Raw genomic sequence first — 19,380 nt, 5'->3', positions numbered from 1 at the left:
TATATGCGTTTAAACGTTTCGGTTCTGCTGCAACAATTTACATAGTATATGTATGCCATACGGTTTTTTGCGTTCCTCTCCGAGCTTATAATCACATTAAACTTGAACCTGGTCCCATAAATAAAATTATACCTTGCTAAGGCTGCTCGAGATAGACAGAGATGCAGATAGATAGGAAGAGAGTGAGAGAGAGAGCAAGCTGTAACGTGTGTTTGTGCAATTTCAAAGGACAATTTGATACAATAATCACGTTTGTCGTGCCTGGTCTGAGGCTCGATTGAATTACGCCTAAAATGCTGCAACAATTTTTCACTTTATGCGATATTATGCTGCAATTATGTGTGACATGTTTGGAGAGGGCAAGCAGACCGAAACATGCGACTGCCATAGGAGGATGGCTATAAGGACACACGACAGCGAGAGCGACAACGACAACGAGAACGAGAACGTTGTTTGCAGCGTCAAATAAATTTTCAGCCGAAAGCAATTAAGTCGCGAATTAAGTGCGGCGCATAGCCAGGACCCCGAGGGCCAATAGCACCGGCGGCTGCAAAATGCTCTCCCACACATTCGTAATTGCACACACACATATACTTGTATACATACACACACACATACAGAGGCAAACAAGAGTTGGGCAATCATGAACGTGTGCTCACGTGTGCCAGTATGTTTATGTATGTATGTTTGTGTGTGTGTACACTCCTGCCTGACTGGGCTACGTTGCGTTGCGTTGCGTTGCGTGTTCAAAGTTTTAACGCGTTGTAATAAATGTTAATTTTCCCCAACGAAAATCAACATTTATGGCGTGTTTTATGTGCAGCTTCAACATATTTTCCATGTTGTTGAATGCCTGTAACGCCAATGCCTGTCAGTCTCTCTTCCTCTTCCTCTTTCTCTCACTGTGTGTGTGCCAGGCTTATAATCCTGCAACACACACACACAGACATATCTTTATTCGCATAATTTTTGTTGTTTTATTCCTTGATCACATTAAGTTAAGTTTAAAAATAGTTTCAGATTCAGTGGCCATCAAAATCTCAATCGAAATGTTTTCTTATATGCATAAATATATTATACAAAAGTAGCTAATTCTTAAGTTATATGAAAACTATCAAATTAAAAAAATCGAAAGAAAGAATACTGCATAATAAAACAAAAAAAAGTAATACTATTATTAAAGACAGATATTCTAAAAATTCTAATTACATTATAAGCTCTTGCCTTCATAGTGTAAAATGCGAGCGAGTATAGATAAATGCGCCTAAGCGTTTACGCCAAGCATAGAAATTCTTGCAGGTTTTCATATTTTATAGATTTGATTTCTGTGTATGCAATTGAGTGATTATAAATAGATAACAAAAGGTAAACATGCCACATTAAGTATTTAATATTTATTTTGGCATATTTGTAATAACGGAATTTCTCTATTTATTATAAATTCAAGTTTTGCCACACTTCCATGTAAAACTGAAATCTATAAATATTTGTTGTATGTAAAGAGTAATTTGCATAGTGAATAATCTGCTAGTGGAAAAAGTTGTTGCATACTTTGCGGCGCGTGTTAGTTAAGTGGAGTGCTAGTAGTAAAAGTGTTTAATTAGTTTATCTTTGTTTATGTGTGTTTTATGTGAGTAGCCTAAAATCAAAAGTATAAGATGCTTAAGCGAAACTAATAAATCAAAATCGTAAATAACTGTATTTTTTTTATTTTTGAAAAATAAACTCAAAAGACAGCTGGGCGGGCGGGCGCACAGAGAAAACGAAAAAAAATTCAAAAGTTGTCATCTTAATAAGAGGGGAAAGAGACAACACTGTCTCATTCGCGCATGCACTTTGCAAACGTCAGTGTGAGTGAACGAGACAGCACATAGAGTATATAGAGGGAAGAGGTTAGGGAATATGTAGGTGTGGAGTGGTTATAAGTTGGGGGGGAGGGGGATAAAGTAAGAGAAAATATAAAGTAAATATAGAAATAGCCATACCGCAGCTGCAGCAGCGACAGCGGTGGCGCGTGTTTGGGCCGCTTTTAATTGTGCCTGTAGGTGCAGGGGGGGATGAAAGTAGCGGCAGGGGTCACGTGCGCATCTGCCCTTCACGGCGTCCATGCAAACCGTTATGGAACCATCGTCGTGCCTTGCGACGCTCTCCTGCGGATGCGCGAACCGGCATTCAGACTCGGCCCGTTTGCAGGCGCCGCGCAAGAATTCGCGACAGACCTGGAAACACATTTTAGGTTTGTTGTTTTTTTTTTTTTTTTTTTTGGTTTGGTTTTTGGTTTGGTTTTTTGGTTTGGATTTGGTTTTTGATACGACGTTGTTTTTGTAGTTGTTGTTGTTGTAGTAGTTGTTGGTTGTGTTGGTTGTACAGTTGATTGCAGATTGTTGTTTGTAGATGTTGTTGGTTGGTTGGTTGTTGGCGGGCAGCAATAGCAAAAGTGGCAGCAGTTGTGGTTCAGTATGTGTATTTGAGAATAGTTGTTTTTTGTTCGTTGTTCATTTTATTTTGATTTTTTTTTGTGTGTGTTGTGTTGTTGTTTTGTTTTATATTGGTGGTATAAAAGTTGCAGATTTGTGTATTGTTTGTGTGTGTGTGTGTGTGGTGTGTGTGTATTGGAAATAATGGAAGGATATTCAGTAACATTTCATTTTTTCTTTTTGTTGTAGTATTCATCAAAGAAAAGTTAGGTATTCGGAACGCAACAACTTTTTTATGTTTGCTTTGTTTGTTTATTATTTTGCAAGTTTTGGATTAGAGCCGATTTGAAAGCTGTTGTAGTATAAGTTGCTTGTATAGCATGCTTCCCTTTACACATATATAAATACTATATAGTTATATTTATATATGTCAGCAGTTGAACACATCAAGCAGCAGGAATTAGACACATGTTTTGTTTTATTTTTTTTGGTAATCTTGGTTCATTTCAGCGTGCCGATTAGTTTTTTGTGTTTTTGCATTTGAGAACGCCCGATAATGGTGAATAAAACACATACGCAAAATAAGGCAAAAATTGAGTTAGAGGTTAATGCAAATATATACCATAAAAATGAGAATCATACATTGCTTTGCGCATGATAAACATAAACGGTAAGAGGGACTCTATTGGATTTCAAATCTATCTGAATTTGAGAACGAATATATCCCAAGAAATATACCACAACATAAAATGCTCTACGTATTCCATAAGAATAAACCAGCTGGAAAATGTCTACGAATATTTGGATCTGGCTATTCAAAAAATAAGTCTAAAAATGAAAATGGAAAACTATATAAAAGTTTTTCTATAAACTTCTATTACACTTAAGAATATTATGTGTCCTATTTACAACGGGAAGTTTTTTACCGAAAATCATAATCAGTGTTTGGAACTAAACAACAAATTCTAAAGCAATAAGAACGATCGAAAATGAAGTATATGTAATAAATAACACAATTACCCTCATTGTAGAAAAAAGTGCAATCAAATTCGGAGTTTGTTTTTTGTTTTCAAATGAGCTGGAAAGTATTCAGGAAGCGCTTGTTGTAAGCTTTTGCAGGGTAGAAGCTGCTATGTGGCGCACCTTAATGTCGGAAAACGACATTTGTTTGTAGATCAATAAATCATAGAGTATCGTTTATATTCATAAATGAAAAAAAAATAAGAAAAAAATCGAAAGGAATTGGAAATGATCATATCAAAAATGGTCATATACAATATGATAAACGATTGTTTAATGCTATGTTGCGATGTTAGACAAAAAGTTCAAATACGAGTGTGTGTTGTCATCATTTCAAATCAATTTTTATTATAAGCGAATTAATATTATTATCGTAATTTTTAAAAATATATTTCTTTTTGTTTGGTTTTTTGTTTCGTGTTCGCAAAACTAAAAAGAACTTAAAACACTGTAAACGTTTTTAGTTGTACGATTTTATACATAGTTTAAATATTAACGAGTCTTAAGACAAAGTAATAACACAATAAACTTAATTAATTTGCATGCTCACAAAATCAAAATCAAGTCAATTCAAGTCAAATCAAATGAAATGAAATCAAATTCAATTGAAACAAAAATATTTTATTCGACACCTTGATTGGCATTATGTCGACATAATTAATGATAAATAAAATAAGCGAAAACATAAAGCACAAATCATTATTGTAATCACTTTATATTGGCATGTCTTTCAGTCAACAAGAAAATAATGCAATAACACTGCAGCAGAAGAGCAGCTGTGACTCACCTCTAATCTGTCGGATCGTGGAATTTTCTGTTGTGCCACCTGAACGGTTTGTGGCACCACTGGGCCAAGCTGAGAGGCAACAGCTGTTGGATCGGGTCCCAGCAAGGTAGGCACTAAGTGACCGGTTGCATAGTAAGGACTGTATGTGTTGGCTGGTATGCCAGTCAAGTAGGGACTTGTTGCCTGCAAGTGCGAGAATTAAATTTAGTTGTGTAGTGATTAGGTTTTGTTAAGAGTGTAGAAGTTCATAACGAGAATAATCTATAAAATGTTCAAGCTCGTTGACGCACTCAGCAGGTAATACAGATAAATAATCATTTAATTTGCATGACTATCAGATAACAGCTAATATATACCCACATTTTGAAAAATACCGACTAACTTTTCAATGATGCAATGAGTATTGGCGATCCAATTTGTGTATTTTTTTATATGTCATTAATTTTGTATATTAATTTTATATATTTCAGTATTTTTGATATATCAATTTCAATACATATGTACTTTTTTGGTATATTTATTTCGTATATTTCAGTATTTTGTTGATATATTAATTTAAAATATATATGCATGTATTTTTTCGGTATATTAATTCAGTATATTTCATTATTTTTTGGTTATGTATATATTTATAGCCTAATAAATACCAACTATTTTCAAAATACTGACACATTTTATTTTTTTTAAATTTATTATATTAAATTTTTTTCGGGTATAATAATTTAAATATTTCAGTATTTTCGGTATATAATTTTAATCACATATTTGTGTATTTTAATGGTATATTAATGTAGCTCAGTATATTCCCAGTATATTTAAGTTATATGCATATTTTATATACACACGTATGTATTTTTTCGGTATATTTGAACAATGATACCGCAATCGCATTAATCTGATTAGAATTTCCTGCTGAATGAACTCATCATGTGTCATCATAAATCCCTATTTTAGTATCATTTTGAGCACTCGCTTCTAAATTATAATAATTTTTTTTTTGCGCACATAAAGATAACAATCCCGACAAATTAAGAAAGCATTGAGCGGGTGTAATTCACTTTCCGCGTATGAATAATGTATGAGGTTAACTGGACAAAAACTTCTAGTGCTATCAATTTGTCGCACATTTTACATTGAAAGTAAAATGAAATATTTTTGGGTGCTGTGATATTCATAGACATGGTTGCGATTCCCCATTCGGTATGCAGTGAAGCAAATAGAAATTCAAGTAGAATAGCTGCTTATAAATATTCATATTGTGGAAACTGTTTCCAAAGTGGGGGGTGGAGGGCAGAGTCAGTGCTGATGGCTGATAGTTGATACCGCTTAGGGGATTCAATTAAAGTATTATGAAGACTGCGAGTACTTACCACAGCTGGCACTTGGCCCGATATGACCGGCTGTCCGGGTGCGATGCCCATTTGTTGCATCAGCGCATTTTTAAGGGCCAAATGATTGCGACCGTTTATCAAAAGTTGATCCTTCAGATGCTGCGGTGGATGAAAATATTTGCACGGCGGTTTATCACGATTACAACGTCCCTGTAATAGATGAGAGAAGTGTGTTGATATTAATAACAAATGTGAAAAATAAATATTAGTAAACTAAACGGTATGTATATAATATGATATTTAGATTTTGGTTAGTATCCAATTCCTTATTATATTATATAAATATTTTTCAGTCTATTTTAGTATTTTCAGTATATTTGTTTGGAGTATTTATATGTTTATTCAATTTGTTTAAAAGGTTTGATTTTCTTCAAGTTTTTATTATATTATATCAATATTATATTAGTTTTACATCGATACATTTACATTGTATTGATTAATAAAATTATTAAAGCATTTAATAACTCAAGTCATTACATTATAATATATCAATTTTTCTTAGATTACATTTACATGACATGACACATCGCTAAAAAGTATTATGGTGCTACATCCTTGCAAATAATAAAATAATTATACCAAATTAAATACAATTTACTCATGGAGCTGCTACATATAGACCTTAAAAATGACTCATAGCAGTCGTGCTGCAACCTATCATTAGTAACTATTCACAAAAAAAAAAAATAAATAAAATAATTAACTGCACGATAGTCGAAATATTGCAAACATGATGCATTTCACTTGCATGTCAAACATCAGTTTCGATGTTTGGCTTCCTATCGAAAATATTTTTGGAGCAAGTGAAAAAACAACAAGTAAGCATTTACATGCATACGACGAGTGTGTACATTAAATCGATAAAAAGTAATTTCACTTCATTAGCACGTGTAATTATGGTCGCGGATTAAGGCCTAGGCTCAGCCACGAAACCCTTTTTTAAATTCATGACTAAATGTCAACAATAATTATAACGAGCCTGGCTAATACCCGATGGCCAGCGGAGTGAGATGTGTGTGAGTTCAGGTATGCATAAAAATGAGGTGAATATTGGGTGCGTAGACAGTTGAGCAAATATACACGCTGTATATTATATTTAATTCAGAACAAATGAAGTTAACAAATATTTACAGCAGGACATCAGGACATCACAAAGCTAGGCCTTTGGCCATTTAGCACCGTGTCACATGGTCAACCGTAAATATTAAAAATACAGAAAATAAAATAAAATGCAAACAAGTAATCCGGCATCTCTCTGAAATACCACGTGATCAGAATTTAAGGACACTTTCACATACTTTTAAATATCTGGATTTCGGATTGAAAAATTAATTAAATTTGATGTTAATGTTGGATTCAATCTTTTTCTGAATTTTGTAGGATTTAAAATACTCCATTTGGTTTTAAAAGTTTTATTTGGTGTAACAAAATATTTGTTATTTAATATATATCTCTATATTCTTTTCTTTTGACTCGAAAAAATTCGATAAAGTGCATTGTACAAATATTCACATCTATCCTGGCATTTAGAATTTATGATGCCGTGAAACTCCCGACAAGATTTATGGTGGAATAAAAATATACTCGTTAAGCTCAAAGTAACAAATAATTGTAGTGGAAAATTTCTGTGTCCATGCAATAAAATAAATTGAGTTCACTGTTTGTCAAATAGCAAAGTTAAAAGCAAATAAGAACAGCTTAATTGAGATTGCTCGACGACAAGATACTTTATTCTCTACGTCTCTACAATCTAAATACAAACTTTGAATTTTGTAGTAATTATTGTTCGTTTCCATTTCGCAAGCAAATATAAAAACTACAAACTACCCACTCAATTGAGGTCGATGATTATAATTTATGGAGAATGAAAATAATTCTTAAAAACAAAACAAGAATAAAAATGGGTTCATAATTAGACCAAACCTTTAAAAAGTGAATATACAATTTTGAATTATCGTTTTAAATATAAGAGTAACTATTATAAATGTTTGCATTTTTGGCCAGTTATTACTCCAAAATTCAAGAGCATATTAAAGAAATGCTGCTTGGGGAGTTGAAGCTGAATTCGAGTAAAGTCTAAAGCCGATGGCAAGAGCCAAGTTCGGTGAAACTCTTTTAAGCGTTTGTCGCTTCTAATGGCTACGTGGCGGACATTATCTCTAGCGCAAGTCTCGACTGGAGTCGAATGCCAGCCCGCTGGCCAATTTCTTTTGCTGGATTGTTTTCGATTCTTTTGCTTCGTTTTCGTTTTCTGCAACTTCTGCCACATTAGACATTTTCATGTCATTTCGATTGTAATCTGCATGACTGGATCCCTTTCCATGAACTCACCCAGCGGCCGGGAGGCAACTTGCAAAAAACAAAAAAAAAAAAGAGAAAAACGTACGAAAAGCGAGTGTGAAAATTGCAAATGGTGTCCACTCACGCACAGACTGCAATACCAGTTGCAAGAGAGTGAAAGATGGAAATGGAGATTTAAAAAAGAGACATACAGGCAGAAAGAGACAGAGAGTGAGAGAGAGACAGAGACAGACAGAACAACAGCATATTTGCATTGTGCGCGTTGCTTCTGGTCGCGTTGTCATTCTCGCTGCATTTTTACCGAACTCCACCCACAGCTTTGGACTCAAACCCCGTTTTTTTTTGTTTGGGCATTGCATTTTTACAGAATCGCACCCACTCAGCTTTAGCCTCGACGCAATTTTAGAGCAATTTTTTGTTGTCGCTGCTGGAGCCCAATTCGCAGATTATCCGCTTTAAATTGTAATGATTACTTTTCATTTTTTTCTTCCTTTGCTTTGCTTTTTTTTAGTTTTTAGTTGAAAGCTGGCATTGGCCTGGCATTTCACAGCCATTTTTCTTGTTCGCTACGCTCGAAACAATGTTGCTGCCTGTCGCTGTTGCTGTTGCCTCTGCTGCTGTTGCTGTCGTCCTCTGACGTTGCGATACGACACGACACACAACGGTCCCTGAACTGAACGCTGTGTGCTATTAGAGTCCGTGGACTGTCCGTCGCAATGGGGACTAAGGAATTTTACATGTTTTCTTGCCAAGTGCAAGTCAAGTCCAGTCATGTATAACGAAAGGGGCATTCGCATCGCATCGTATCGCATTGCCGACATGCGTCTTAGTCTCTAGTCCTAAGAAGGAGCACTCAAACGGGGGAGAGCCGAGCAGATGAGTTGGAGTTAGAGGACAATGATGGCATAGACATTCTACTCTACTCTCTCTCTCTCTCTCTCTCTTTCTCTCTCCCTCTTTCTCTACGCCATTTGCCTTTCTCTCGACGACACTGTTCGGGGTATTAAATGTCATTTTGCATTTCGTGACAAGTTGGCTAATCTGACTCGAAAGTTATTTATTTCTTCTTTGTTGAGTGCAAAGGAATTTTTCTTGCACTTTGCAAGCATTTTACACGACATGTTTTTCGTTTTGGTTTTTTCTTCTCACTATTTTAATGTGTTTTATATTCCCGATCTGTGTACTTCCCAACCACCTTATCGAATTGACGGCGATAGAAATCGCCTTTGAATGTTAATAAAATGGCTTTCTATGCAAATTAAATACTGCTTCGCGGCTGACTTGGTATGCATTACAAATGCCAGAGGGTTAGACTTAAACAATGAGATTGCCATAAAATGCAAATGGTTTCCCCCAAACCCTGCTCAAGCGTATGATAAAGGGTCTAAAAAAATCTCTGACCACATTTAGACATTCTGTGTGGACACTTAGAAACTTTAAGAAAGATACTTTGTCCACAAACATTTAAAAAATTCCTCTAAGCAAAATTTTGGAAATAAATATTGCAGAAAAATGTTATGTTATGTGACGAAAACATGCTGATTCTATGCTTTATTAAAGTCAATAATAATATTCGATCTTAAACCATTTAAATCATTATTAACGTTATTATTTTTGAAAAATGCCACATTAATATACCGAAAATACAAAAATATACCAACAGTTATATTTGGTAGATCGATATACTACTACATTCCAAATCAAAATATACCAAATTGTCAACCAAGGCAATTGAAACCCAACACGTTATCCCCTATGGGAAGCGGGTATAACAATTCTTGGAACTTATTTTAACGGAAGTATTATTTTGCCTGTATTTGCATGTTCTACAATATGTATTTCAATCATGATTATCAGTGTTGTCTTTAAAAAATTTCAAATTAAACACCGAACAAATACTAAAATATATATCGACATTACTACCTTCAAAATGTATCATAGAGAAAAAATATACCAGATTGTCAACCAAAGTATTGAAGACCCGTCAGGTTATTCCCAATGCTAATTCAATGAAATATTAAAAAAAAAATAATCTTTTGTGGCATGTTTATGTCGTTTATTTAATGCAAATCAACACCGTAGAAAGCTTCGGTAGTTAGACGACAAATGTGTTACATAGAGACACTTCAGACCATCAAATTTACACAGATACTCATATTCATACAAGCAGATTTACAACTGGGAGTAAATCCTTTTGTTTAATTTGCAGCCTTTACACTGGACACTAGGCTAGAAAATGTCTAAAAACAATTTTGATTGTAAATAACAACAAAAGCTATAAGAATGGCCACAAATAAGCCTAAAATACAAACGACAATCCCACTAAAGCCAACGAAGTGAGCACATGCTATATATTCATCGCTATCGTTTAACTTTAATAATTGAAATTAAAGAGTGATCGACTCGCAGATATCCTACCAATTATATTTTTCTTTTTTATGCTCTTCGCCTATTGCGTTTTACCTTTGCATAACTTCAGGGTAAACAAATTTTTTGAACAAAATTTGCATTTTCCATAATTTCATAATATAAATAAATGTAAAATTCGAGGCGGAGGTGAAACGGAACTAGAGGATATTTCTGATTCAGGACGTAAATGTTTTACTCGATAACGCGCATCTGGCAAATGAAAATGGAAATTAAATTTTTTTTGGCAATTGCAAACGAATTGGTTAAAACAAATTGTCAATATTTGTGTATGCATAGAAAGCAAGGCAATGGAAAGTGTTTGCCAGGAGCAAAACAAATGAATGTGCATAAAAAAGAGGCAACCTGACGGTCAATGCACTTTTCATATTTAAAAGTCGCAGTGGGGAATATTTCTGCCACAGATACCCTATGCAATAAGATAGTAAGCTTTAGCTTTACGAATTGAATTAAAGTTGCGGTGACTTTTCAATGAGAATCATAAAGGCTGAATCAATATAACCCCAGGCCAGCTGAACATCGAGTAGCTTCGAGCTCGTGCATCCGTCATTTTGCAGCCAGCTTATTCTCTCTCGGCAGTCACTGAACTCGGTTGCAACTTCAAATAATCAGGCAATGTGCTGCTCTTGTATGTGTAAAACAATGAACTGCCTGCTGCATCCCTTTGAGTGTGTGCATATGCTTGAGTATACATTTTTTTCAATCACGCGTTTATTCATTTAATGGCTGCCATTGCCATGCACACTTTCGGGATTTCCAACACTTTTTTACACAAGAGGAGAAGCAGGTGAAGGATGGCACTGTGTTTTCTCTATTCAAAATTCCAATGCTTTGTGCCACCAGCCACGTAACACTGTGATTCCTCTCGCAAATATTTAGGCATTATATTCAGTATGTTTTTGGTATTTTTTATGCATTTAACTATAAAGTGAGTATCTCACAGTCGAGTACTTTTGACTGTCGCAATTGTTGTTAGCAATAATATAAGAATTATTTCCCTATTATCAAGAAAAGTATTACATTTAGTATGTATTTTGTATTTAGTATTTTTTTCAACTGAATAGAGAGTATCTCCCACTCCAGTATTTTCGACCTTCGCCTGATTTCATTTGCAATTGTTGTAAGCAATAATCTCACAATTATTTTCTTTTTTTTCAGATAAACAGATATCCTTAAAATGAATTGAATTTTATTCAAATGTTTATTCAAATATGCATCAACAAATTTAATTATATGTACTTTCTATTATTACTTCATATTCTTCATCGTATTATATTGTGTCAGCTCCTGATCCCCAATCTACACAACCTTTACACCCAAAATTAATTTCCGCTTTGCTAACCAATTGAAAACATTTCCAAATTTCAATTCACAAACATTACAATGTATATATGAATAGAGAAATAAGCCGTTACGCTTTACCATCTGTTTCTCTTTCCATTGTTCTCTTGGCTCTCATAGATATGTTCTTATTGCCATTAAAATGGCAACGTATGCTACAGTCTGCTCATATGCAAAACTTTTGCCATGTTTAAATCCAGCTTTAAAAAGGTCCAGGGCAGAAGACTGGCCCAAAGGCATAGAGCAGAATGCATAGCCTGTCAGTTGGTGTACCTACCTAAAAGTAGGCAACAATATATAGAGGCATTAAAGGTAAGCCGAATGCAGGCCAGCCCGCTGCAACGTGGTTGCCTCGTCCTCGTCCACGTCCTCATCCTCGTCCTGTGGTCACTCCTCGTTACTCGAACTGAGCTGTGCTGTGCTGTGCTGGGCGGATGCATGTTTGCATTGCAGTGTTTATTTGTATACAAACTCATGCGCCGGCCAAGAGGCGTCCATACGGTCACATAATGCACGCCATGGCGACTGTGCGACTGCCCCTCTGTCTCCCCAGTCCCCAGTTCCCCGTTCTTGAGGTTTGAATTGCCGATCCTACCTCCACCCGAACTTGGTCCCGCCCATCGAGCTGGACTCCACATTACAAAAGGTTGCGTGCTGCAGGGCTGCAACTGCCCCGAGTGCGGTTATTTTTGTATGTGTACCTGAGCCACATTGATTTTTTCTATGACCAACTGGAGATACATACATGGAATGGGGAATAGGTATGGGAATGGGAACTGAAATGGGGGCTGTCCACGCCAAGTACGAATTGCTACCAGGAACAATTGTAATTCCAGTTCAATTGTGAGGTTCTCTGATACGAATTGACCACATGCTGGGTTCTGACCAGGCTACGTCTCCTTAGCATTCAAATTATATGCATTCCAACAAAACTTAGTTTGAAGACTAAGTTATGCTATATAAAAGAATGAAAAATGTTGCAGCTAATATAAATATACCAGCAAAAAGGTGCGGTATTATGATTTATAAATTTTTGACGTTAATATACTAAAAAAATACTGAAATACAAAAAATGTATAACAAATTGATCAACAATTTATAACTTAAATATACCCAGTGAATATACCATAAAATATACTGAAATGTATAACTAGTATATTAATATAATAAATTGATAAACAATTTTTCATATAAATACAAAGAGAATATACCAAAAATACTGCCATATACGGAAATCTAGAATATTGGTATGACAAATTGACCAAAAATATACTTAAATATATAGAAATGTATCTAAAATATTGATATAACAAACTGATATCCAATTTATCATTAAAATATACCAAGTGAATATACCAAAAAATTCAGAAATATACAGAAATGTATAACTGGTATAACCGAAAATACAAAAACATAGAGAAATTTATATATGGTATAATAATATACCAACTGCTCTCAAAAACCTTAAAAGTTTGTCACAAACTTAGCTTTTTAAAAATATAATATTTCTGGTTTTAAAAGCGAAATTCTTGGTACTTATGACTCATCATAAGAGAACTTCTGTAATTTTGCATATAGAACAAATGTGTGGAAGTTTATTCTTATCTAAGACCAATCGTCAATTGCAAAAAGTATGCGCATAAGCAAATATTTATAGATACATATGTACATATATACATATTTAAGTATATCGAAGAAAATCGCAAAAAATGTAATGGCGAGTTTCATTTTTAGCAGACATTGATGACTTTTTAACTGCCGTTATTTGCCCAGACTGCGCATACACTCTCATTCGTGCTAAATATTTGCCTATCCACACGCACACACACACACATACCCATACCCGTACACATACACATGCGAATACACGTACTCACATTTTTGGTGGCGTTTCCTTTTCCGTTTCTGCTGCCATCGCCTCTAATATGGCTGCCTTCTTGGCAAACGCAAACGCGAACGCGAACCTCCTGCGAGTTATTTTACAGTGCGGCATTGCCGCATTGTGGCGACAACATCGCGTGACGGGACGATAAAAATAATCATCATCATAATGTTATATGAAAAGGGAGTCAGTGAGCAAAGTGAACGCTAATGTGAAAGCTGCCAGCGAAATGGCTCTCGTTTTATACCCGGTACTCATAAAGTACTAGGGTATAATAATTTACAGGCAATCAAAATGAAAGTCACATAACAGATAGAATATATATTTTGCAATTTTGCAGGCGATGCAATATATCTTTCTTTTCCCTTAAAAGTGGCAACACAATACAATACTTTAGTTCGGTTTTTCAGTCGAAGTCTAACAATATCCATATTAAATAACTACAACTAAATCTCGAAGTTTAAGTATGGCTAAGTTGATCTCATATTTCAGCTTTCTTACCTTCGATTTTTGCATTTCATATTTTTCTCTTTTTAGAACTTTTCCCATTTACTGCGAATATTTTGCGATTCCGTGGTCGGACTTTAACGCATGTGCTCACAAATTAATGAAGTCTAACAACCTATAGCATCGCATAAGCCGGCAAGGTCGGCAACATTTCCAGATTACGGGGAAATTAATTTAATTTCATGCGCCCTTGGCATATGTTGCCGTCTTTTTGGCGCCGAATCCGCGTGAGTTGCGCTTTTCCTTTTCCTATGCCCTTTGCGACATTTACATGGCCATAAAATGAGAAATAAAAGCGCGACTGCTGCGTTGTATTGAAGTGTTTGCAGCCATTGCGGTCAAATAATTTGTTATGTGCCCATGTACTGCATTAAATTTGTGGAGTTTTATTTTTGAGCGAAGCTTGACTGAATCTTTATAAGTCGTTTAAATATATATTTAACGAAAGTCAATCTATTGACTTTCAAAAATTTAAATAGATTTTGTGAAGAAGTTTGTTATATTTTTTATCATTCTTTATTTATCGAAAATGTAAATTACTCGAAGAGATAACTAACTCTAAAGATAATATATGAATTTAGTTTCATGTTGTATTATGATAATGTTTTTTCATAATTATATTTTTGTGACTCATTCGAAAGGAGTACTGCAAATTATCCAACATTAAACACTTGTATAAGCTTAAAAGCAGGTTGAGCTGCTTTTATACCAAACATATGGAATGGAAGGAAGTGGGGGGAAACGCAAGGACAAAGTCGAAAATAAGTTGTTAGCCATGCTGCTGTAGGAGACACCAAGCACACTTCACAGCGCAAAAGTAAGAGGTAGAGAGAGGAGAGCATTTAATAAATCCATCACATAACCCGCATTATTAAAAAGATCCGAGATACTAAAACCTGGCACGAACCGGAAAAGTTTCGCTGCAAACAAACTACATATGAGCAAACATATCTGTTCAACAAGAGAGGCGACTAAAGCGACAGAAAGAGATAGAGAGAGAAAGAGAGGGAGAATGCACAACAATCCAAACAAGAAGCAAGAGACAAAGTTAGAGACAGAGGGAAGCGAACAAAAAGCGCTTATCAAATTTCCACAAACGATTACAATCAAACAACGCTGTCGCAGTCCACGTCCAGTGAAGTTTTGGTCTTGGGAGTTTGGGGGTTGGGTGGCGATTGTGATGTGGCATCATCGCTCGATTTACCATCGTCTCGTTTGTAGCTGACAAAACGAGATGATTGAGGTTTGTCCATATTCCATACTCTCTTCAGAATAAATGTAATCGCCAATCAAGTGCACAAAGCGCATATGACAATAGCTCAAGCCAAGCCAAGCCAAGCCAGGAGCTAAGGCAGTCGTCCAGGAGCTAGGAACTAGGAACCACAGCTGAGGGCTAAGCAGAGTGAGTGCCATGGCATCGAAAGGATTCAATCAATTCGCAAACAAAAAGGCAAACACAGACAGCCTAGACTGCGTGGATACTGAGTGGGAAGATGATATCGTCGTCATCGTCGTCGTCGTCCAACAAGGCACCTAAATAATTCAATTGTCCATACACTGAGCGAGGCAACATGCGATAATATTTTTATCCCGCTTCAGCGTATAGTTTCGAATAATGCCGCTATTCATCCCTGGTGCTCATGTATTTCTTCATTTTTTCCTTTTTATTACCACACTCGCAGTTCAGTTCAAGAACGGAAACGAGGCAGCTGTCAAGGCGAAAACTTTTTTGCACGAAACTTTATTGGGTGGGCAGTGAAAACTACGTGCATATAATATAAGAGTAACAACTTTATCGATTTACACCAAATGAGGCTAGTTATTAGTTAGCAGCTGTTGAGCAGGACATCTCGGGATCGCTACTTCCACCCAGCAGGACTCTTGAGACTTTTCACTATAACAGGTGCCAAAGGATTGATAAACGACAGCACTTGACTTAAGTCAGCAAAAGGTTGGAAAAAGTTCACTTGAGAAATTTGTATAATTTAAAAAAAAAATCATTGTGTTTATTCCAGCCTTAAGGCTCTTAACAGATTTTTATTGAGTTAAATCGTTACCCTCAATTAAAGTCATTGGCTTTTGTGCGTCGGCCATCCGCTGACTAATCCTCATAGGAGCAAGTTAAGTCACCCACCCGTTTCCCTTCCCTCAGTCTTAAGTTTGTTATGGCTTCCTGCTGTTCACTTGTCTCACATTTCTCGAGTATTTTTTATTGGCTTTCTTACACGCCACTTTGCCTTATTTTTATGGCTTGCCATAGCAAAACCTTAAATCCTCAACATCAACGTTGTTCGCTTTCCCTTTTCTCCTTCTCCTTCTCCCTCACATTCTTCTTCGTATAGCCATAACCTATCGAATATTTTTTATGATTTGTTTCACTTGGTTTCGTTTCCAATGCTTTCGATTTCAAAGGCTTGCCCATGTGTTTATTGCTTTTCTTTTACCTGCCGCCAAAGCTGATTTTATACCCTGTTCGATAGCGGATAAGGGTGCGAAAAGTTAGTAACATCAGAGAAGCATAGAGAGCTTTTTACAAATTGTTTTCTAGGCAAAACGGAGTAAAAATTGATTTCATTCTACTTAAAAATTTAATACATATTTCCATGAAATGGATTCGGATTGTTGACGCTTGCAAATATGCTGCTTAGATGTCATTGCTTTGATTTCGTGCTACATGAAATGATTTTGTTAAATCTTTCAATAGGTCACTAATAACTAACTTATCATTAGTTGCTGACGTATACAGAAATCTTTAAATATAACTTGCATAAATAAAGCAAAATCAAGAAATTAATAATCAAAGTTTAAAGTACTTTTGGTTCTTTTATAGTTCTTTTAATAGCGTCGAATATATTTTCCTATGCTTGTTAAATTCATTCGGCATCGAGTGTAAAACGCAGAACAAACACATTCACATCAAGATTAGTTAACATATCACATAAAGCTGGCAGAAATGTACATATGGCAAATAAAATGGGGAATGTTATAACTTTTAATGTATAGTTATTGCAAAAAGCTGTCTGATGTGTTGCTCCATCTCTTTGCTCCCATTCCAATATATACATTTTTAATATTACATTCTATTTGGCATTGCTTACATTAAGCAGACGAGTCGAGTCGAGTCGTGTTAAGGGTAGCATACATTTGAGCGGCGAACTCAGTGCATGCATGCAGTATGGCACTCTACTCTACTTATTTTGTGGTAAGCTTCATTACTTTACAGTGACAGTGTGCGAGGGGAGAGAGAGAGAGAGAGAGAGAGAGAGAGGGACGACTGCTGCTCGCCGCACATACTAATAAGTCTAAGTGACAATGACAAACACAAATGTATAGTCACATACACAAATACCATGTGGAGAGTGGAGAGACCAACACTTTGTTGATTTTTATTTCCCCCCTTTATTCGTTCCCATTCCTTACACATTCGTTTCGTTCTTCGTTTTCGCGGTCTTCGCATGCTTCGCTTTGCAGCAAAATGTCAGCTTTGCTCTTACGTCTCAGTAAAGCGGAATGACTGTTGATGACCTCATAAGCATTCGTGTTTATTTCTGTCGGTTGTCAAAAATGCGCAGTGTCTTGTTGTGCTCCTTGCACACAGTGAAATAATAAATATTTCAACAAACCATAATGAGAAGCATTCATTTTTTTAGTGTTCTCTAGATGTGGCATTTTAAAATCATTTATGCAAACATATTTTATTTGCATTAGCCTAACTTAATATTGATAAAGTAAAAACGGGAACTGTCATCTTAGTTGGTATTTAAAGATAACTGACAAATTGCACTTTAACTACGAATACCTGTAGTACGTACAATGTAGTACTTTTTTTTGGCATTCCAGCTTGCAGCGCATAAGCTCTTTCTTTCTCTTTATAAGTTTTATTTTAAAAATTTTTCTTTGGCAAGGAGATGTTCGTGTACTTTACGCTGCTGCTTGTCAAGCCATAAAATGTTATCACAAAAAGTATTTTCCAAGTCAGCGCACACACAAAAGTGGCAGACAGAGACAGGAACAGTCGGCTGACAGCTGGCTGCAGGCCATGGAGGAGTAAGAGGACAGACAGTTGCAAAGCAAAAGTTGTTGTAGCTTACACACACGCACACACACACACATACTCGCGACAACACATAGTGAAAGTAACAAATAGAGTTGCCATAAAAATTCATATGCTTATCACGTGCGTTTTGGCACCACACACACACACACACACACACACACTTGCAGGCTGCAGATGGCGCCATATCAAAAAAAAAAAAGAAGTAAAGTATTATTGTTGTTTTTGCTGACTGGCGCTTCATTCTAAAAACTTGCCACGAAAACTGTACTCGGGGGGGAGTTTTGAACGCAGTTGTTGTAGTTGTTGCGGTTATTGTCAGCATATTCACACGTTACAGACATGCCGCTGTTATACTGTTATACTCAACGTCTGCTCAGCTTAACTGTACTACGAGCACTCGAAAATATTTCGTTTATTTGAATCTGGTAACGATGTTGTATAGTTGCAGTTCTCGTTGTTGTTGCTGCTATTGGCTGATGTGTCCATTTTATTGTCATATTTATCAACAACCAGCCGAATATAGCAAAAAGAAACAGAAACAGTTCCTCTTCTCTCTTATTTTCGTTGAACACTGAACACCGAACACTGAACACTGCTGACATTGACGCATTTTTGCCTTATGCTACGTCAAAAAACGTGCAAAACAATGGAATGCATAACAATAGTAGCAGCCACAACAACAACAACAACAGCAACAACTACAACGCAATAGCAACAACAACAACAACAACAACAAAGCAATAGCAGATAAGTCAAAATGCCTAGCGTGCATTTCAAATTGGCTTTTTTTGTGTGGCTTGTGTGTAGAAAATTGTTGTATCTGCAGAGCAAATGCATTCAGAAAATGGAAAATACGGTATGTGACCGAACAAAATGCGTTGGATGCTATTGTTGGTATCCAGTTGACATATTGCTGGAGATAAGAGTGTGCGCAAGTGCTTCGATTGGATTGTTGGATGAAACAAAAATAAACCAAACCAAAAAACACACACACAAAAAGCAATCTGAAGGTCGATGAAGTTATCCCAAAACTTATTCACTTTCATCTTAAAGAGTTTAACGAGCAACTATCAAATTGTATAATAGTACAATTTATATACACTGCGAAATTCAATATTTATGGTTAACAATTACTGTAAGTATTTAATTCATCATTTAAAATAATCAAAAAAGATTGAGATTTTATTTTTCGATTTTTAGATGGAACAAATTCCAAAGCACTCACAATAGTCATACCGAAAATAGAACGG

General features: G+C 35.7%; 1 protein-coding gene across 30 annotated transcripts in view; it reads right to left on the bottom strand.

Annotated features, from left to right (window-relative positions):
- Positions 1 to 19,380, bottom strand: part of LOC117567062 (protein muscleblind) — a 203,697-nt gene that overhangs the window by 25,375 nt on the left and 158,942 nt on the right. For 19 of the 30 annotated variants that reach the window (XM_052005002.1, XM_052005015.1, XM_052005000.1 and 16 more), the window contains 3 exons: positions 5,595 to 5,765; positions 4,225 to 4,407; positions 1,986 to 2,219 (listed from right to left, as the gene is read on the bottom strand). In XM_052005002.1, the coding sequence (XP_051860962.1) occupies positions 1,986 to 2,219; positions 4,225 to 4,407; positions 5,595 to 5,765 (588 nt within the window). The remainder of the gene's footprint in view (positions 1 to 1,985; positions 2,220 to 4,224; positions 4,408 to 5,594; positions 5,766 to 19,380) is intronic. The other 11 variants (XM_052005009.1, XM_052005013.1, XM_052005016.1 and 8 more) reach the window with 1 other exon arrangement.

This window comes from Drosophila albomicans, chromosome 3 (assembly GCF_009650485.2).
Source record: "Drosophila albomicans strain 15112-1751.03 chromosome 3, ASM965048v2, whole genome shotgun sequence".
In the NCBI taxonomy this organism is placed as follows: Eukaryota; Metazoa; Arthropoda; class Insecta; order Diptera; family Drosophilidae; genus Drosophila; species Drosophila albomicans.
This window is presented reverse-complemented; position numbering and strand designations above follow the sequence as displayed.